The sequence below is a fragment of the mitochondrial genome of Podospora pseudocomata (genome assembly GCF_035222375.1).
Source record: "Podospora pseudocomata strain CBS 415.72m mitochondrion, complete sequence, whole genome shotgun sequence".
NCBI classification, from domain to species: domain Eukaryota; kingdom Fungi; phylum Ascomycota; class Sordariomycetes; order Sordariales; family Podosporaceae; genus Podospora; species Podospora pseudocomata.
The window spans coordinates 1-22,496 of record NW_026946362.1 but is presented as its reverse complement, the minus strand read 5'-3'; the positions used below and the strand labels follow the sequence as shown (position 1 = coordinate 22,496).

Below are 22,496 nucleotides of genomic sequence, written 5' to 3'. Positions count from 1 at the left end.
CTACTTTATAAGGTAGTGTTTACAAAACTATAAGCTTTAGGTTTACTAGTTAAAGTTAATTTCATTAAGGGTCCCTTAATAGCCTCTATTAAACCTAAAAACCACTTCTTAATATATTGGATTGTAAAGGAAGACTTACGAAAGCATGAGGTTTCGGTGGACTACTTAAAGCTCATTCTAAACTAGGATAACTTCTATTTAGAAGAGCTTGTAGAGTATCTGTATAGAATTGAGGGTTTAATCAAGGGAATCTACCTGCATATTCTCCTTCAACTAATTGTAAGTATACAATATACAAGAATAATCATGCAGCTACTACACTTATGATTGACCCAAAACTACTTATTAAATTTCAACCTGCAAATGCATCAGGGTAATCGCTAATTCTTCTAGGCCAATTATGTTACGTTAAAGGATTTACCCTTTAATCCCCATATTTTCACATGGGTTCAGACTATGTCATCGTCTTACTTAACTATTATGTCATTATTAAGTTTAATTGACGGAAGAGGCTCGTGGAAGGTTGTTATCATAAAGACTTTCCTTCTAGTCGTTGAACGTTCTTATTATTTATTATATATAGGTAGGTAGTATATATCGCGCGGCGTAGTATGCATACTTCGTAGGCGCAAGCTCGCTCTATATATTTTAAAAATAAGCTTCGCTTCAAGTTAACTTTGTATCGGGGCCCTTAAGGAACCGCACCGCACTGCATCACTTAAATAAGAGAAGAAGTGTAAAGTTTTTCTTGAAATTCATCTTCTTTTTACCTTATATTTATTAATTATAAGGGGAACTAATCCTAATTCCTTGTAGCTTTATTCTACATTATGTCAATATAATGTAAATATAGTATTTACATTATAAATTTTACAAAAGTATCGTGGTTAGATACCTTATTAACCAAATAACTATACCTCATCAGAGTTGTAAGGATCTTTAGAAAAGAAGTATTTACCGTTATGTATTTCCTTATTGTTTATCCTTTTTTTTAAGGTATTGTTACACAATCTAAATAAACGAGTACACATAACAGTAGGATACACCCCTAACAATTTATAATCTTGTGTAACATCATACACAAAGATCATTTTTCTTAATTTAGCTAAAGTCTGTTCAGACTTAGTCTTACCAAACATAGGATTATTTTCACCCGATTTATCTCTAATTTGTTGAGCTATAAAAGCATCGGATTTAGCCTTATTATACATAGGATTCCTTTCACCTTTTTTTAGTTCACTCATCTTTAATAAATTTTCTTCCGTATGTTTGTAACTCATACTAGATCCTGGCATATTAAGCATATTTAAAACAGCCAAACCATAAGTTTTTAAAGCCCAATCCAAGTAAAACTTTTCTCTCTCTAATATATAATCTTTAGTGACAGTAGATGTTTTTCCGCAAATCTCTAAAATAATGACAGAAAAGTTATCATGTCCATATTTTAATATACTTTGATAGATTAAACTATTTTTTCTTAGAATAGAAGGCTGAAAGTAAGTACCTAAACGTTTAGACCCATTAATGGCACTACCTATATATACTCTACCTGTGACCTTATTAAATCACATGTATATTATAGATACATATTTAAAGTCTTTATTTATATCGGACTTAGAGATGCTGGCAACTTGATACACCTTAATAGGTGTATGAGGGTAAACAGGAGATTTAGCTAAACTCTTAGAGTTTTCAGTATTTTTATTTGGTTTATTACTTTTTGGATCTTTTTTAGAAGGTCCTTCAGGATCTCCTTGTGTACTATGACTAGCCTCTGATGTATCAGATATATTTTTACTATCTTGCCCCAACGGATATTTAGATCCGTTGAATGAAGCTGAATAGCTCAAAAGTACAAAGACCGAAAGCATGAAAAACAGATATAATAAAACAAACTGTAGCTTTATTTCTTGCTATTAAATAAATAAATTTATTGCAATTATGAATAAAAATATTTATCGTTATAAACTCTATCCACATAAGTTATAATAAATAACTCTTATGAAAGTAGAGTAGCAAGATATTTAACATATCACTATGTTTATAGGACTATATCTTCAACGTATAAGTTGCAACACGTGTAGTCTCTGAGGGTTCAACTAAATAAGTTGATTTTAAGTTGATTTCCTGCTAATTGTCTCATATACTATGAGAGTTCCTAGCATATAGTGTTGTGCGATTATCATATACCTATGATAAAGGGCCTACTTGACCTAAGAAATGTTGAGGAAAGAAAGTTACGTTAACCCCTATGAAAAGTATTCAGAATTGTACTTTAGATAGAGTCATATTATAATTTAAACCTAACATTTTAGGTATTCAGAAGTATCAACCGCTAAACATTGCAAACACAGCACCCATACTTAAAACGTAATGGAAATGCATAATATAATTTTTCTATTATTTGGACTATATCTTTACCTTATGTAAATAATACTAGTATAGCAAAAGTGAATCACCTTAGTATTATAATGGTATTTTTTTTTATTAGTTAAACCTATAGGACGCAAGCTCCTCGCTCGCGTAAGAATATAAGTATCATATTAAGGTAATATTTCGGGACTTCGTCCCGAATGTATATAGTTTTATTTAAAAAGATATTTGACGTTTAGTCTCTGAACCTACTTTAATTATAAAGCTTGGCTGCTGATTATTCTTATCAAGGTGAACTCGAACGATATAACCTTCGTTAAGTTACCTTTTAATAAAAGCTTCCAGCAATTTGTCAAAATGCAGAAGAACAAATTTAATCTTTTCTATATTAAATTTAACTAATGGCCCAGTTGAGCAACTACATAGTAAGTCAAGAAGATTGCTCAAAAATTTTTTTTTACATATAACACTGCTCACGCAGTGGATCGGACTATAACTTATCTAATCGTTTAACTTAATAAACTTTTGATTGTCACGTTTAGTCTCTACGGATCCTACTCGCCAATAAATTGTGGAATTTATTTGCTTTGGTTTCCACGGTATTACCTTACATGAGGGTACATTTTTGGCTTCGCAGCGACCCTTCTATTTTCTGCATTAAGAAAACACATAAGGCTTCACCGTTAGCAAAATTAACATTAGGTTAGCTTTAGATAAAAGTCCTAAAGTAAATTTTACCGAAAAACGTATGAAATTTTTCATGGTGACATGACAACACGACACTTACTAAGAAAGCTTTTGATGGAATTTTTTTAAGGACTCTAATTTTTCACCAAATAAAGGATAGTTAGTACAATGAGAGATTATTTTTAATAGTACTTCTTTTTTATATATCTCTACTGCATAGAATTTACCGTAAGGATTTATAACTTTATTTGTTGATTCAAAATACAGTTTAATAGCTTCAATTAAGTAAAGATCATCATTTTGCCCTATTGAAAAAGAATGGTTATTAGATTTTCTTATCGAAAAACAACCCTCAGCTTCTATAAACCCGGATAATCATCCTTTAAAATAGGAAGGTATTTTTAAATCAATATTAGATTTTATAATATTTAACTGCTGATCATATTTCAAATTTCTGTTTAATAAATAAGTTTCTACTGAAGTTTGAGTTAAACAAGTTTTTAGGAATGCAAGTTGACATATTTTCTTTGAAGTTAAAGGAGGATAAGTATCATAAATTTTTATAATTTCTTCTACTTCTTGCTTCTTATTAACTACTCAAATAACATCTCCTCCTTTACCTGTAACTCTTACTGTTCCACCTATTATTTTAGCAATTTGAACCAGCATATTATAATTAGATTGAATATTAGATAATTTAATAACTAGCCTATATTGTAAGGATTGTTTGCGTAAATGGTTAACTTGAATACTACCGTCTCCATCCATCAATCCTACTCAAAACATTTTTATATATTCATTATAATCAATAACTTCATTTATAGTTGAATCACTTAAATTATCATTAAGAGCTTGCTGAGTCCCTCCTAATTCCATAACCTTCGGTTTAGGGATCATACTATTAATACTTAAACTATCTTTATATGGTTTTAGAGTAGTAAAATAATTTAGTATAAATATACTAAATAAAACAATCAAAACCGTATCGTGGAATGCTATATCTAAAGAGGCGTTCGCTAAAACTACACCACTTACTAATAAAATTCATTAATCATTTAATCTTTCATAACTAAATATATAACCGCCATATACAGCACCTAATTTGGCATATTTTTTTATAGTACTGTGACTTAAATTTAAAGCCTTTTGAGCATCTGTTACTCCATCGTATCTACCTATAAACTTTCTATTGATGTCGTATACGAAAACTGCTTTTCTTATGTGACTATTTTTATTTATATTTGATATTAATTCTTCAGATTCCTTAGAAATTCAATTAGATATAATAGGAGTATCCTCTATATGATAAGGTAAATTAGTAAAATACCATTCTCCTCTAAATATAGTTTGTTCTTTTATAGCATCAACTATTGTATAATGGTTAGATTTAATTAAGTTAGCTATAGTAGAAACAGAAGGGAAAATAACTAATAATTCTTTAAATGAATTATAGATATAAACAGGGTAAGCAGATTTAGCTTCTATAATTCTTACTTTACTTTCAATAGAATGACTTTTATTATAAAAAGGATTATTTTCACCTGTTAAAGCTTTTGCGATTAAACCTTTAGTTATATCACTATGAACTCTATTTTTGGCTAATTGAGATAATAACTTTTTAGTTTCTTCAGTATGTTTATACCCTAAAGAAGAGTAACCTTGTTTTAATATATTATAATAGGGTGCTACCGTTGTTATAAAATAAGTCTCTCTAATTATTAAAGATTTTACTTCTACGTGGTGTTCTAATATTAATAAAGAAAAATTGGATTGACCATATTTAAGTAAAGCTTTTACAATTGGCATATTTACATTTTGTCTACTTTTTAAAAAAGTATTATTAAGATAATTTTTCATTCTAGAAGCTAAATTAATAGAACTTCCTACATAAGAATGACCATTAATCTTATTTATTAGACAATATACACCAGATTTATCTTTCTGTTCTTTTAAAATCTGAGCTCTATCTTCTTTAAAGTTTTCATATAATACTACAGGATTCAAATCTTTTATATTATCTTCTTTTAGATCACCAGAAGTAGAGTAATAACGAACAAAATTTTTGTGTTTATAGATAAGAGAATTATAAAATGATAAATTAATTAATGAATTTTTATTTCACGGACTATATCTTCTCGTAAAAATACTACGAGGACCACGTGTAGTCTCTGAGGTTCCTACTCAGATAATTTTATTTATCTTTTGGTTACCTGCTGATTGTTCAAAATTATACATTTTCACTGAATTTAAATAAAATTCTAGTAGTATGATTGTCAGAAGTCCCCAGCATATAGTGGTCTTTAAAGGGAGAGCTAAGTGATTTATTAACCCTCCAATTGTAAACATAAATACAAAACCTAAAGCAAATAACATAGAAGGAGTTAATCTAATAGAACCTCCATAACATGTAGCTAATCATGAGAATATTTTAATTCCTGTAGGAACTGCAATTATTAATGTTGCAGCTGTAAAGTAAGCTCTTGTCTATAAAGAGAGCGATTTTTGGACAGTATCTTAATTTAATATATAATATTAAACTTCTTGCGTGCTTGTCTCTGAGGATCCTTTAGTTGTAATACTTTTAATTTTTAAAATACCTTTACTATCTAAATGTTTTCCTTCTGTTATCATAATATAAACTTTTCTAAATTTAATATAATCAACATATTTACCTGAAAAAACATTATATTTATCGAAGTAATTTATTAAAACCGCGGCTGTTTTATATCCCGAACTTTTATAACATCATACTCCTGTATGGTATTGAGAAATATTCCCCATATCTAAACTATTATATAATAATCTTAAAGGTAGTTCATCGTTTTGTTTTAAAGAGAACTCTAATCTTACACTATACCCTGCTTTATGTGTTTTACTCTTTACAACACTTATATAAAAACAACCATCAGCTTGAGCAAAACCAGCTAATCAAGGATTATCTAAAGATAAATAATTTAAAGGGGGCAGAACATTAATATTAAAATCTTCATAGTAATTGTGTTTTACTAATTGATCATATTTATAGTTACTTACAAACTTACCATTAATTAAAGATAATATGATTAATAAACCTTCTTTATTTTTACAAATATATCTTACAGCTTTTTTGTCTTTGATCTTATAAACGTTACCATGGCCGATACGTTTTTTAATAAAATAAGCCAAGGATGTATCAGTTTCAGAAAATATTATGTGTAATTCTTTTTTACCGAATCAACCGTTACCTTCAATTAATCCGGCTAAAAAATAACCAAACTCTTCCTCATTAAATTTATTATGTTTAGGAGCATGTTCAGATATTTTAGGTAATTCTAAATATTTAATATAAGTATTTTTAGTAACAGCCTGAGCCTTTGTACTAAAACTAAAGTTTCCTGCTGATTGTCTTGTATAATATAAGTAAATTTTGCCTAACGCAATTAATACGAGTGGATTACTTAATCAAGAGTTCCCAGCATATAGCAAGATTTTTCCCGTGAACACAAGTTTATCCACGTCTAAACCAACTGTATACATATGCAAACTTAGATAGATTTACTCACTGTGTACTGCGTGAGCAAATTAAATTTAAACACGCGCACTTTTTTAACCTAGGTGTTTTTCTAATGTTCTGATCATTTAGATAAAATTTAATAAATATTTATTTATAATAATATCAAACCCTTTGCACCAATCTATTAAGAGATCACTAAGTCCCGACTGTACATTCGCAAGCGTTTCAGCTCTACGTAGGTGAACCAGTCTGTAGCGATGATCCGAGTCACCGACGGTCTTCAACTAAGGGCATTGTTAACCGTTTTCACCATGTCCGGTTATTATTTAAAACATATTATGTAATACTTCGTGTTTCTCTGGGAAGTTGCCACTAATAATAATAACTAGGTGGGATTTTTAACCCACTGCACCAAATCAGAATATCAATGCAAAATTTGAAGATATCTAATCATTATCTTTATTTATTAATAAACTTAATTCTTTTAATTTATTCATTCCTTCTAGGAATTTATGTTCTTTATTTAAAACACAATTGTAAAATACTTGTCATTTTTCAAATGCTAATTGTTTTTTTGTTCTTAACATATAAACATTAAAGTATTCTATAACTAAAGGCAATTTATTTAAATTAGTTATAGCAAATCTATAATTCTCATTTTTACGTGCATAAATTGAACCTGAATCTAAGAGATCTCTTAGATCATTAAATAATGATAATCCATATTGTTGATCGACAATAAATCTTAAACTAATACTTTTATTGGTTTTAGATACGTATACATTAAAACAACCTTCAGCATCTACAAACCCTGAGAATCAACTATTATTAAAAGATAATTTAACAGGTTTAGTAATCACATTTAAAAGATTATTATTTTTATTTAATAATGAAGATCATCTTATTAATTGATTGATTTTGTGTTTAATATGAAGATTACCATTGAATAGATAGAATAATAAAATAATATTAGCTTGATTTCTAACAATAAATCTAGAGAATTTACCAAAATCTTTTACATAACCAAATTGTAAAATATCTCTTATTTCGTGTAAAATTTTAGACTCTTTTTGTGTTAAAACAAATACAGGTCTATTTTCATTAATACCTAAATATCCGTCTCCTTCGGAAAATCCTACAAATCAACCTAATCAATTAGGATCAAGTGTAGTATTAAATTTTTTAGAGTAAAGTTTATTAAATTTAATAAAAGATAAATCAGAGATAAAATCATCATTTTTAGCTTCAGCGGCGGTACCCATCATTCGAAGCTAAATGATAAAAGGATTTCTCCCTTCAAAACTGTTAATAAATATTTTCCGGCTGGCTGGCCGGTATATATCGGCCCACCCTCGGCGTAGCATATATAGTCACCATCCTTTGTAGGAGGGCGGCCGTTCTGAGATATTTACCCATACAATTTGTATGCTCCTTTCACAAGGAGTGTCGGACTATATCTTCATCTTTTAAATTTTCCTAATGGTGTGCGTGCAAAGCCCTCCCTGTTTTATTTGTCATACTGTTATTTAAATTAATTTGTTTTTGTATAGTTATTATTTGTGATAATCCTTCATCAGTTAAATGTAATTTATTAGACATTTGATTATGTACAATAAATCATTTTTCAAAAGAAAGAACTTTTTTAGTTTGTAATGGAAATAATTTAAAGTAAGCTATTACATCATTCAATGCTTTAAAACCAGTCGCTGTATAACGATAAACACTATCTGTTCCTGATCTTAATGTTACTTTACCAAAACCTAATAATTCACATACTCTACTTAATATAATACTATCTTTTTGATCTAATATATAACGCATTTTTATAACACGACCTTGTGTATATCTTGAGTTAGCTGTAATAGATATATTAAAACAACCTTCAGCATCAGTAAATCCTGATAATCATGCATCGCGTAATGTAACTAAAACAGGAGTATTATTTAATTTTATAGTTTTAGAGCCAAAACGATTATTTAAAGCATTAACTCATAGAGCTAGTTGTTCTATTCTATGATTTTGAGCTAAATTACCATTAAATAAATAAGCTAAAAGTAAAATATGTGAAGGGTTATCAACTATTCATCTATAAAAATCATTATTTTTACCACTCTTTCCTTGAGGGAAATGTTTAACAACACCTATATTAAATTTAAATTGTATTTTATAAAGTATATCACTTTCTTTTTGAGTAAGAACGAAACGAACTCTTTTACCTTCATCATAAGTTTGAATAGCACCATCTCCTTCTGCAAACCCAATAAATCAAGTTAATCATTCATCAGATAGATGACTTTTATTTTTAAATAATGTATTATAATAATCATGAAAGACCGAAAATTTAAAAGATGTCTCGCGTGTAGTCTCTGAGACGCTTTGTTTGCTATCCGAACGAAGTATGCTTGCGCAGGAATTCAGGGACAAATTGTCTGCTGATTGAGTATAGCTAATTAAATTTTTACCGTTCAAGGTACTAATTAGCACTAAACTGTTCCAGCATATAGCGAAATTAATTATATTCCCTATATCACTATAGGGTGAAGCCATCATGACTCAACTTCAAACGATAAATCCTAAAATTCCAATAGACATCATGGCGTACACCATACCAATATAACCGAATACGCTTTTATTTGAGTAAGCAGATATTGTTGTACTTATTATACCAAAAGCAGGTATAATTAATATATAAACCTCGGGATGCAACATTAAAAAAAAAAATGTGTGGACCATATCTTTAAACACATAACTTATTCATAATTTTTTCATTTATTAATAAGGATATTTCAGCTTTTAGCCAATAAAGATTCTGAAGGAGCAATATGAGCTTTCATACCTTTGAACTCATATATTTTTGGTATTAAATGTAATCTATTATTTTTAGCAGATCTTGAAGGATACTTTTTAAAGTACTCAATTAAGTTTAGTATATCTTCTTTTTTGGTAACATATCATTTAAAAGATCCCTGCCCACCACGATCAATATAGACATAACCTCCGAACAATTCAACTAAAGGTGTTAGTAACTCAGAAGTCTTTTGACTAGCTGAAATAGATAGTTGTCAATCAGTACTCTTTATAGTAACTGTTCCATCTGCGTCAAAAAATCCTGAGAATCAACCATTGTCTAATGTTAATTTTTCAGGGTATTTTAAAGCTATGTCATAATTAACACAAATATAATTTAATTGTATTAATCTGACAGGATTTCTTATAAGACCATTTACATCATCAATAAGATCAACTAATTTTTTTTTACTATGTAATCTATATCTCAATGCACTAACACCTGATCTTAATTTAATTGAACCCCCGTAAATATTCTTTACAGCCTTCAAAGCTCGTTCATCTCTAATATCCATTGTAATTTCTAAGCTTGCATAACCTTTTTTAGATAATTGAAAACAACCATCTCCATCTATTAATCCGGCTAACCATTCTTTAAATTTTAAATCCTTATCATTGTTACTTAAATTATGAACTGATCTTTTGTTTAACAAACGTATGGTCTCTGAAGTTCCTACTTGCGTGCTAAGCGCGTTGGTTACTTGCGAATTATCGTAAATTTTAAGGATTTTTACTATAACGGTATACAATAAAGTACAACTTATGCTAATAGTACCTAAGAAATATAAAACGAACTCCTCGCTTATAGTTTGTTGCGATAAATTTTCATTTAAGGGCCATTCTCGACCGAAGAATCCATTTCTTCAAATTTAACTTATCATTAATATAATTAATGTTTTCTTGTTAAATCCAGGTACCAGCGATACTGCTGGGCTTGTGCATATATATTATGGAAGAAATCGACTATACATTAAGCAGCATTTCAGCTACCCACCGGTGAACTAGTCTGTAGTGGTCACTTAAATAACCAACGGTCTTTGAACGAAAAAATTCCTTGACCGTAAACACCAATGTGGCTAGTATTAATATTAACTTTTCCTTATATCAATTTTAAACTGATATGTACAACAACATGTACCAAATTATACACGCATTATACTTAAGAGTTGCAAGCAATAATTACTTAATACTAACTAAATCTAAGGTATATTCAGAGCTCGCGCCTAAAATATTCACTCTTTTGGATCTTGTTTAGTTTTACATCTGTCCTAAGAGCTTCATAACATATACATTAAACCTTGACTTTTTTTCCTAATATTTTAATTGAATTTATTAATTAATCTAGATTTTTCTATTATTTCTACACGTTTTACAGGGTCTAAATGATGTTTATTTAATAAATCTAGATGTATTTCTTTTCAAGCAATATAAGAAGCAGATTTTTTAGTCATTAAAGGATAGTTATCAAAATAAGGAAATACATTTTTACAATTATATATTCCACCTAATATATATTCATTTACATTATCTATTGCATGTTTTGACACTATTCCTCCTTTAAATAAAACACAAAGATGTTCTAATATTACTATGTTTTTCTCTCATTTCTGAGAAATATTAAAATTAAAACTAAACCCTTTATCTTTATTTATTGAACAAGTAAAACAACCTTCTCCATCAGTAAAACCTGTAAGTCAACTATTATTTAAACTAGGTAAAATATAAGTATGTCTAATTTCAACCGGATTTAAATGAATTCTTCCTTTAGTTACTCATATATTAAATCCTTGAATAAATTTTTCAAATTGTTCCTTTCTACGAGGTAAGATAAGATTACCATTAAACAAATGAATAAGTAGTTCAATTTCTTTTTTGTTTTGTGTAACATATCTGCTAGTAATTTTAGATTGTGAAATTACTTTACCAAAACCTAAAGTTTCCTTTATGAATTCTAATATATAAATATCTATAGTACTTTGTGTAATAACAAAGCAAAGATCACCTCTATTGTTAACAATAAAAGATCCTTCCCCTTCAGTAAACCCTATAAATCAAGTTAAGAATCTTTCTGAAGGTAAAGTAACGTTAGGAAAAAGTTCAACAAATTTTGAAGCAAAAGATCCAAAATTAAAATTACTTACTGGAGTACTATAATCATCCTCTAATTTAGACGAGGATGTTAATACATTTGTACTAGATTTATTAAATACTATTATTATAAATAAGATGGCTAATACTAAATCATTAATTAAAATATGTTTAAAGAAAAGATGTTGGAATAAAATAGGATCACCACCACCAGCTGTTTCAAAGAATGATGTATTAAAATTTCTATCTGTTAAAAGCATTGTGATTGCCAAAAATTAATTATCTTGATCTGCGAGACCTAGTCTCATGTTAAATAATAACTTAGAAGCTTAAAGCTCGCGCCTTAAATAAGCTTAAAGCAGATTCTCATACACTCACGTGTATGTTGGGACCATATCTTAATTATTTAATTTGTAAAAGTTTTGTAAGTGATCCCATACGAAAACAGTTCTTTTATCATTCATATTTGATTTAATCTGTTTTACATAATCCATATTTTCTTTATGCTTGAATGGACCTTTTTTACGGCTGCAAAGACGCCTACAACCTTAGCTCAATCATTAAAATCTAATAATTTTGTACCAAATAAAGGATATTTGGTAAGATAATCAACAACTGCTAAGTTAGCTTTTAAATTAGTTGTTCTAATTCTATATTGAGGGTTCTTGCTATCCATTCTAATAGATTTAACTACAGAATATAAACTAATAGCGATTTCTTCTAGAAAGAATAAATTATCTTTATTGCCATTTTTTTGTTTTTGGCTTAATTCAAACTTACATTCTATTTTGGGATATTTACCAGATTCAGTACTTCTAAGCGAGAAATGCCCATCTGATTCTATAAACCCAGATAATCAAGCATTAGATAAGATAGTTTCAGTATTAAACCCTTTTTTTTCTATATAAGTACCTCTATATTCATTATATCAATCAATTAATTTATGCAAAGCAAAAATTTTATTAGTTTTCATTTTACCATTAAGTAAGTTAATAAACAACATTACCCCTTCAATGCTATTAACAGTATATATATAGGCATTAAGGCCTTTTTTTCTAGAAATAGAACCATGTCCTAGTTCCTTTTGTATTAAAAGAGCCAAGGGTAAGTCTTTCAAATGGAAAACTATTTGAATAGAAGGATAGTTAAGCTTTTCTTTATTAGATCTTTCAGATTTAGGTACATGAATAGTACCATCTCCTTCTATAAGGCCTGCTATATAATAGGCAAACTGCGTAATTGAACCATTAACAATAAGAGCTTTATTTGTATAATTTCTTAAGCCGTAAGTATTATAGCTGCTACGCGTACTTCGCGACCGTAAAACTTTTTTTAAACTTACACTAGAACTATTACAAAAAATAAAATCTGACGTATAGCCTCTGAAGATACCCAAAAAGTACAAACTTGATAGGTTTCCTGCTGATTGTGTGGTATATAACCACAATTCCCAGCAATTTTCCAGATTTAAACCCGGCACAATTTCTATAAACTTACCGGCTAATACAGGTAAAGATAATAATAATAACACAGCTGTAATAATTACAGCTCATCCAAATAAAGCAAGTTTCGCTCCACAAAAGAATAAACGCGTTTATCAAATAAAACTCTATTAATACTTTATTGACAACCGCTATTTAGATAGCCAATGTGGTAACTTTAATCTAGAGTTATTATCAACCCTTGTAGCACATAAAGACTTCCCTATCTTTTTTTTCTTTTGTAATTCGAGCTCGCCCCTGTAAACATATTTTTTTTTAGAGCTTGCGCCTTATTTAAATATAGAGCTTGCGCCTACAAAAGAATTCAAATATAAGTCCTTATGTATAAAAATTCTATACTACTTATTATAATTCTCTTGAAAAATTCATTCTTGATTTAATCAACAGAATTTTATCTAACCCCTCTTTAGTTAGATGTGCTTTAGATTGAATAAGAACAGATGCTTCTTTAAAATCCTTAAACTCTTCAGCTTTTGCCCCCAATATATGATACTCCTCAAAAAAAGGAATAATCTTGTCTACTATATCGTTAAAGTTTGTAACAGCAAATGTACCTATAGCAGTCTTTTCTTTAATAGAAAAAGAACCACAACCAAAAACTTGCGAAAAGCTTTCTAATAAATAGGCATCTCGTATATTTTGAAATACCAAGAAATTAAGAGTAACACTTATACCTAATTTATGTGTTTTAGATTTGCTTGTTTTAATTATAAAACAGCCTTCACCCGATACAAATCCTGCTATTCAGTATTTAATATCTGGATTATTTGAATCTAAAATAGCTTTTGGAACTTGAGGTCTTGTAACAGGTATAACATTACTAAAAGCGGATTTTAATCTTTCAGGTAAACCTTTATTTATAGAAGCTCTTATATTGATAAGATTTATTAAACCTTCTTTAGTAAGATGTTCCTTAATTTTTACAATATCAAAAGCTTTTTTAAATAATAAAAAATCTGCAAATTTTTTAGTCTTTAGTGGATAAATACTAAAGTGTTCAATTATACAAGCTAAATCACTTAATCTTACTACTTGGTACATAGCTGTTTTTCCATGTAGGGTTACACTACCTACACCAAAGAAACGTTGGATTAGATATAAACTATTTGAATCCTTAGAATGTAAATGTATGTTAAAAACTAATTTAACACTTCAACCTAAAGTCTGTTTAGGATTTTTACTAATAGTTATATTAAAACAAGATTCAGCATCGCAAAACCCTGTGACATAATAGGGGTTTAATTTATTATTACTAGTAGTATATTTCGGTTTATTCCTTATATAGGCTAATAATAATTTTTTACATATTGAAATATATGATTAATTTTAAGTTACAATCAATATTAAAAATATTATTAATATATATAAGTCAGGGAGATTGAATGTCTATACATAGGAAATAGATCTTTAAACCTAGTAGTAAGTATATTAGATCAATAATCCTAGTATATCGTTTCACCCCAGAACCGGTTTCCCGGCGACTAGAGTACACCTTACAGTATTTAAATACTGAAGAACCGTCTACTCGTTGCTCTTTTACAGTAATAGATCTATGCTGAGATAAACCAATCACTGATTTAGATCCGCGATAACCCATTTCAGTTTTACTTCATCTGTAGTGATATTACCATACCCTGAGGCATTAATCAGGCCAGTTGTAAAGTTTCCTTTACAACCTTGGTTACTAGAGCTTTAGGGTGTCCCCGGAGTTTGATTCTTATACACAAATAGACGTAAAACTACCGTCTTCATGTAATCTAATACCAGGAGTTCTCATATTCATTATTGTTGTAATGACACTAGATATAATTTATATCTATAGTGGACTATATCTTCAGCGTATATTAAAATACGGTGTCTAACGTATAGTCTCTGAGGATCCTACTCAATAAAAGTTTAGCATAGGGAGCTTCCGCCCCCCCCCGCAAGATCCCTTTTATTTTTGGTTTCCTGCTGATTGAGCATAGTCTATAGGATTTTCACTATTAAAAGTACCTATAGACACTCAGCTGTTCCAGCATATAGTTAGAAATTTAATATGAACCTCATTTGCGTAATATTTGTTTTTATGGTAATTTACATAAGTATCCTTTATAAGCTTTACCTGAATTAATATATTTAACCAGTGATACTTGAGAAGCGGATAGACCCTTGTCTTGTAAATATTCCACACATTTACCTAAACTAGGTAACACTATAGTATTTTCTAAATTATTTACATCTGTTAATATAACTGCTTTAGATGAACTATTTAGAGGTTTATTTTTATTATACTTAACTCTATCTTTTTCCAACATTAAACATAAATCTAAATAAGACATATATTTAACTTTAGCTGTTAACACCGGCATTCTTGAAAAGAGATATTTACCTAAATAAAAAGTACCATTTTCTAAATGTTTAGTAAATGTGGTATGATGAATATTTAATTTTCTAATAAAATCTATTTGTTGTGTTGAAAAAAAATATAAATTGGTCATATCTCTATTATACATATATAAACTCTTAGAATTTGATCCACTAGGATTATTTGCAACTCTTATAGTATTTAATGTAAAACTAGGGTCTAATAAATAATATTGTTCTAGTACAATTTCTGAACCTTTTATGTAATTATTATAAAAGGGAAAAACTTGTAAAGCAAAATTTTTTAACCTTTCTTTTTTTAAGAGAGGGATTAATAGACCACTCTCTCTATGAGAAAGATTAATATAACCATTTAATCTAAAAGCTAACTGTGAAGATGAACCTACGTATTTTCTACCTGTGCTTAGATGTGTAAATATATAAATACCAGGTATTCTTTCTTTACTATTAGGTAAACCAAGTTTATCTTTAATAATTTCCTTAGTTATACTTTTTTCATTTAAACTAGTTAAAGTAAAACTAGGAGTATTAATTAAAGATTTTAATTCTTGATCTGTAATTTTAATATTACAGTAAGCTAAAATTTCATTAATTTTTTTAGCAGTCACAGCTTCACCACTATTAATATGCTCAATAGCTAGAACATGGCTATATTTATTAGGACCTGCTCTACCTAATATCTCTTTTCAACGATTGTCCAATTTAGATTTATTATTTTTTTCAGGGGAACTATTTTTTTTAGAATTATTATCGCCACCTGAGTTGTTGTCTTTATTAAAGTTGTTTTGAAACTCTTGTTTAGGTTTAGTGCTAAAATAACATTTATTAATAATTAAGGTAAAGCTTTTTGAATTTTTTAAAAATTTAAAAACAAATACAGAGAACCCGAAATTCATAGCCCCTAGTAAACTACTTACCCCTGATAGGTGTAAAGCAAATATAGCTAAATCCACACTAGGTCCACTATGACTTTGTACACCTGATAATGGAGGGTAAATAGTTCATCCTGTACCAGCACCTCCTTCTATACATGCAGAGAATACTAATAATATTAAACTAGGTGGTAATAATCAGAAACTGATATTATTAAGTCTAGGGAATCCTTAATCTAAGGATTTATATATCCTTAGGGTAGTATTTTCATACCACTATGGACTATGTCTTCACCCTTAAATAAATATTTATTTAAGGGGCCTCGCGTGTAGTCTCTGAGGGTCCTACTCATAATAAAAAATATTATTTTGGTTTCCTGCACATTCCTCCCATGTATACACAAATGTTACGACTAATACAGTTGAAAATACAACTTTAAAAATTATTAAAAATTTCTAATTAGGTGTCTATGTATCTGTTAACTGGTAAATTAATACCAAAATCGAGAGATTCTATGCATATAGCGAAGTAATAATTAAAGAATTTGCAGTCTTTAACGGCATTCCCTTGAATTTAGGATTTAATTGTATTTTTTTTTTATAGATTTAAATAATTTAAATGATCTCAATTGAAATAAGTTCTTTGTCTATTCATACCATTTCTTACAGAGTCTGTTTTAGATATACCTTCTTCTGTATAATGTTTATTCACCAATATTAATTCTACTACTTCTTTTCAATCTCTATAATCTAAAAATTTACTGGAATATAATGGATATATTTCAAGATAATCTACGATAATTTTTAAAGAATTTTGACTAGATGCTGCTAATGTATAATAATTATTACCGGTTGATTTTTGATTTTTAATTAACAATGAACAATTTAAAAAATTAGCTATACTTGTTAATACAGGTTCGTAACTTTCGTTACTAATAGGATCTAAAATTCTTTGTTCTATTCTTAATCTACAAGCAATTTTTCTTTTTTTTGCTCCATTTTCTAACTTAGTATGTAAAACGGAAAAACTGCCATCTGAATCTATAAATCCACTTAATCAACTATCTTTAGACAAAGAACTTACTTTTAAAGGTAATTTATATATATTAGCATTATGGTTTTTATTTAATCAATCAATTAATGCATACAATTGGTGTATTTTTGGTGTTCTTAATTCACCATTTATTAAATTAACAATTTTTTTTAACCCTATAACTGGTGAAACAACCAACACACAAGCATTATCTTGTAATTTATATCTAATAAAACCAGAACCAATTAACTCTAATAATTTTTTAGCTAATGGTTCATTTTTCATACCAAAAGTTATACAAAATCTTGGATTTTGTCTTTTAGCTAAACCTGATTTTTGAATTCATATATGACCACCTCCTTCATATAAACCAGCTAAATAACTTTTAAATTTGCAATCATCATTATTTAAACTACGACTAAAATACCTATTAAATCCAAGGAGGGCTTTTATTTTTGCCATATCAGGCCCACCTACTAAAAGAGGTAATAAGAAATTCATTTTGTTGTAATCGTTAAATTACATTTGGACTATATCTTCATCCATTAAGTTAATGGAGTATAACGTGTAGTCTCTGAGGATCCTAAATTAAATTTTAATTTATTTTCGTTTCCTGCGGATTATCCATTATTATTTTTATTAGTTTTAAGGGCTATGTACGTTTAATAAGAGCTCAGAGCTCGTGCCAGCCTTAAATTTTCACAGCTCCTATAATAAAACTTTAGGAATTTCCCGCAAATAGTTATATTTTTATATGATAGTATTACTACTACCTTTGGCAATTTCTTAATTAAATTTTAACTATCAAGAATATCTAAATGAGAAAAATCAAATTCTTTACGTTTATTATTAAATTGATCTTTAACTTGCTTGATTTCTTTTATATTTTCAGTGGTTAAAGGTTTACCATTACGAAGTTTAATTTGTTCAACTACATATTTTCAATCTTTATATGCTAAATATTTAGAAGAATATAAAGGATAACGGTTAAAATAATCAATAACTTTTGTATGACTTTCTGAGTTATGAGATATTACCATAAAAGAATAAAAAATCTTATCTTTTTGTTCTCTAGATCTAGAATATAAATTAACTTTAAGATATCTAGCTATTTTATCTAGTATTTCAAAATAACTTATGCCACCTTGATATATTGAAACTTCTCTATGATAATTTTGTCTTAACTCTATGCGGAAAAAAGCTTGTACTCTTTTTGAAGTAACTACACCTTTTTTCTTTCTATCTGTTAAAGTTATACTAAAATTACCATCTCCGTCTGTAAACCCAGCTAACCAACTGTTACTATCTATAGGTGATAAATCCAAATCTAAAGGTTTAATATCCGTATTCCTATTAACGTTAAATCAAAGTATTGTACGATGTAATGCTTCTATTTTAGGTGTACGCATATAACCATTTATAATATGGGTTATTTTTAATACATCTTCACTATTTTGAATACTTCATAATACACAACCTTGACTTTCTCTATTGTATATTTTACCTACTTGAGTAATAGATGTTAGTTTTTCAGCTAAAGGTTTATCACTTAAACTAAAAACTATTATTAATTTAGGTGAATATTTCTTAGCTTTTGAATTTATATCGTGAACAGCAAATGAACCGTCAGCCTCAACTAATCCAGCTAGATAAGGGCCCAATTTATCTCGTAAGGAATTTAAATTATTTTTATCATTTGAAGATACTAATGTAGTAAAACTTTGAATTTTATTCTTACCAAAACCACCGATTAAAGCTGGCATAACCATAAAGAAAATCATCAGTAAGGCATGCGCTGTAATGATGCTATTATATAATTGGTTATGTAGGATAAGCAGCCAGTCCTTAGTCTATACAGACCTTAGAAACCAACAACTCTCCCCCGAACCGTACGTGCGACTTTCACCGCATACGGCTCTCCATCAAAGGTAATATGCGATTACTAATGTCAAATGTTACTATGAGATACTTATTTATTGCTAATATTATTCTCTAACTTATTGTTGATTCAACTCAGGTTTGCTTATATCTTTCATATATTTTAAAGACATCCCATCATATTTTCCAGTATGGACCTTATTGTGACAACTTATGCACAGAGTAACTTGTTTTCTGTTTATAGCAGCTAACTGCTTATCAAACCCACTAAGTTTTACATCTATAGTTCTAATATGTTTAACATGATGAACTTGCAAATTATCACTTGCACCACAGCTGGCACAGACATAGTTAAAAAAACTAACAGTCCTTAATGATCATTCTACTACTTTAAGATTGTCTACAAAATTAGTCTTACCTTTAAAGTTTTTGGGTGTAGGTAAAAGATTACCTTTTGTAAATTCTATGCTTTTGTTATCAGTACCTGGTATTTCAAATCTCAAGTTGACTCCAAACTTCAAGTATACCTTTCTAACTGTTCCTAATTTTAGTTTAGTTGCAAGAGTCTTGGCTAAGCTTTTTCTTAGTATTCAGTAGATAAGTACTAACCTTGGTTTATTGTCAGCAAAGGAATAGTAATTAATATAACCATTTCAGATCATCTTATATCTAAGTATAATATCTCTTATTGGTAGATTTACCCATTTTAATATGGGTTGAGGTATTAGGTTATCCTCATTAAGAGCCTTAGACTTCCAAATAACAATACCTTTGTCAGCTAACTTTGTTACCAGTTTACTGATTGGTGCATTCATTACTGTGGAAGTAGTAGGTATTCTTTGAGGGTGACCTTTTATATTCTTAAATCTTTTAATCTCACCCTTTACACTCGAGATTCTTTGAATCTCAGTACCTAAGAAGTAAGCCTTATCTTCGGAAGCATTAGTTATTAGAGTTTTCTCCATGGATAATTCCAGTTTTAATATATCTTTTAAGTAAGTAGCTATTCTCTCTTTTATTGCTCTTGCTGTTTCAGATGACCCAGCAACGCCAATAAGTCAATCATCAGCATATCTTACATAGTATATCTTAGCTAGATCTGGATTAGGAATCATGGAAGGCATAGTAGCTCTAACCTTGATTAATTTCATTCTTTCTAACTTTCTACCGGAGTCCAGCTCTTGACCCTTGCTCTTTAGCTTTCTTTCTAATCTTGTAATTTTACCTATTCTGCTGTCAATTACAACATACGCAGGGTTTTTACTTGTGTGTTTACCACCCTTAAGTTTCTCATTAAATTCTTCCACAATATTCTGGACAAATTCATCAAGTTCGTTAAGTACTAGATTTGAAAGTATAGGACTCGCAATTCCTCCTTGAGGTACCCCTATTATCGAGCTTTTATCTTTATCAAATTCCACATAACCCGCTTTAACCATTTTCCAATATAGATCAATGAATCTTTGGTCCTGAAAATGTTTAACTAATAGTTTTTCAAGTATGTGATGATCTATATTATCAAAGAAGCCTTTAATATCTCCTTCAATAAATCATTTAATACCATTCCAATATCTAATAGTTGCTAGAGCAGAGTGACAACCTCTACCTGGTCTGAACCCATGTGAGCTACTGTGAAACCTTGGTTCTAGAACTTGTTCAAGTATGGCCCTAAAGACCTCTTGAACTATTTTATCTCTAGGAGACGCGATTCCTAGAGGTCTCATCTTCCCATTCGCTTTAGGTATGTAAACCCTACGCGTTGGTCTAAAACGGAATTGTTCATTCTTCAGTTGTTCCGAAATTTTTTCAAATCATTCCTCAGAAATTCCATCCAGTGTCTCTGAGTCGACCCCTGGTGTCATGTTACCTGGTTCAGATTTAATATTCATATAAGCCGTATAAAGAGCTTCAAGCTTACAAATTATTTCATAAGCGTTGATACATTGCCCTCTCTCATTGTACATAAGCATTTCTCCTAGGGATCCTTGACCCTTGCGAGCCTCAGATTTGGGAGATACCTTAGACTTCCGTACTTTGGTATGTATCCATTTACCGGATGTCACACCTACTATTACGGATCCGTTACCATAGGAATTTCTCCCCTTAGGCAATCCCGAGTTCCCCACGTTAAGTCTTCGTCTTCCCTTAGCATTGTAAACTATATGTCCTCTCTCCGAGGTAGTAAATGAGTAACTGTTTTTGATTAAGCTTGCGGATATCTTAATCAATACTCAATATAGGGCTATAGCTATCTTTATCCCTATGGAAACACATAATCCTACCATAGTTAGTAATCTTAATACATAGGAAGCTTTTACCTCTCCACTCTCAACTGATTTAATAGCCATCGTTAGATATGGATTTACTGACATGCTACACTCCCTCAATCCTTTCGTCATGAGATAAGTCAGTAGGTTTAATAAGCATCAACAGTAGCTTATAGGGTCTAATTCCCCGGACTTAAAACGCACGTTAAACGGCGCACCCGCAATATATTGAACACCTGGCCCGCTCAACTCCATTCTAATTAATACAGAGAACGCTGTACCTAGTAATCCCGAAAATAATGCAAAAATTAAATATAGAGTCCCTATATCTTTAGCATTTGTAGATAACATTCATCTCTCGATTCACAATGATACCCCTCCTGATATTAGTTTGTCTTTTTTTAAATTTTTAGCTTCATCTAATAATGCTACTTTATTTTTTTGTTGAGATACAACAAGACAATCGACATCATTTTCAGACAAACTTTATTTTTTGTTATTCTTGCATAAGCTATTTTTTTTTTATAGTAATATAGTTAATATAGTTATAATATAACACAAAGAGGAGCATGGCGAATAACTTCGTACGTATGCCACCGCGTCATACCATAATACGACACAAGGTCGTAATATAATATACTATAAATATATATAACCACTATACACAGACGAACAATTATTGTTTCGAGCTCGCGCCTTAATAAAATATTTTTCCTACATCAATTAATATTTTATTAAACTGTAATAGCCAAGACATTAAATATATTTTTCACGAAAATTATGTAGGAATCGAACCTATTACTTAAGATTTGCAATCAAAGTGTAAACCATTTACTTCATAATCTTTTATGGTAGGCTCTCCGATTTCGATCCGCTCTAGCCTACAGATCAGCGTTAATGTATTTTTATAATGTAAACACTTCACTTCTATCTTAGATTTTCTATTTTTTTTTAGATTTCAATTAGCTACTACCAGTTTACTTACTAATCACACAGTTAACTTGTTTGATGGAGATGTCTGTATTTATTTTGCAAGGACACAGGTAATCCTTTACTCTTCAATTTACGCATAACACTGCTACACCTCAA

The 22,496-nt window shown here is 29.5% G+C and overlaps 1 protein-coding gene and 1 non-coding gene across 2 annotated transcripts, besides 27 other annotated features; both read right to left on the bottom strand. All coding sequences in view use genetic code 4, as the record gives it.

Annotated features, from left to right (window-relative positions):
* Positions 1 to 94: 94 nt before the first annotated feature.
* cox1 (cytochrome c oxidase subunit 1) lies at positions 95 to 21,794 on the bottom strand (the record flags this gene model as incomplete). Its single annotated transcript has 17 exons — positions 95 to 395; positions 806 to 816; positions 2,212 to 2,382; positions 2,787 to 2,804; positions 4,045 to 4,094; positions 5,388 to 5,544; positions 6,550 to 6,579; positions 7,113 to 7,115; positions 9,110 to 9,256; positions 10,246 to 10,256; positions 11,664 to 11,757; positions 12,984 to 13,058; positions 14,741 to 14,787; positions 16,247 to 16,458; positions 17,720 to 17,760; positions 18,999 to 19,087; positions 21,626 to 21,794. The coding sequence occupies 17 exons, from the start codon at positions 21,792 to 21,794 to the stop codon at positions 95 to 97; spliced, it is 1,626 nt and encodes a 541-aa protein (XP_062738725.1).
* Positions 396 to 805: a mobile genetic element.
* Positions 817 to 2,211: a mobile genetic element.
* Positions 912 to 1,871: a mobile genetic element.
* Positions 2,383 to 2,786: a mobile genetic element.
* Positions 2,805 to 4,044: a mobile genetic element.
* Positions 3,160 to 4,044: a mobile genetic element.
* Positions 4,095 to 5,387: a mobile genetic element.
* Positions 4,108 to 5,385: a mobile genetic element.
* Positions 5,545 to 6,549: a mobile genetic element.
* Positions 5,593 to 6,549: a mobile genetic element.
* Positions 6,580 to 7,112: a mobile genetic element.
* Positions 7,116 to 9,109: a mobile genetic element.
* Positions 8,030 to 9,109: a mobile genetic element.
* Positions 9,304 to 9,915: a mobile genetic element.
* Positions 10,720 to 11,667: a mobile genetic element.
* Positions 11,758 to 12,983: a mobile genetic element.
* Positions 11,970 to 12,983: a mobile genetic element.
* Positions 13,059 to 14,740: a mobile genetic element.
* Positions 13,336 to 14,031: a mobile genetic element.
* Positions 14,788 to 16,246: a mobile genetic element.
* Positions 15,057 to 16,244: a mobile genetic element.
* Positions 16,459 to 17,719: a mobile genetic element.
* Positions 16,828 to 17,718: a mobile genetic element.
* Positions 17,761 to 18,998: a mobile genetic element.
* Positions 18,060 to 18,998: a mobile genetic element.
* Positions 19,088 to 21,625: a mobile genetic element.
* Positions 19,260 to 21,623: a mobile genetic element.
* Positions 21,795 to 22,181: 387 nt separating the features above from the next.
* Positions 22,182 to 22,252, bottom strand: trnC(gca). Its single transcript has one exon. It is a non-coding gene; the product is annotated as a tRNA-Cys (tRNA).
* Between the last annotated feature and the right edge of the window lie 244 nt (positions 22,253 to 22,496).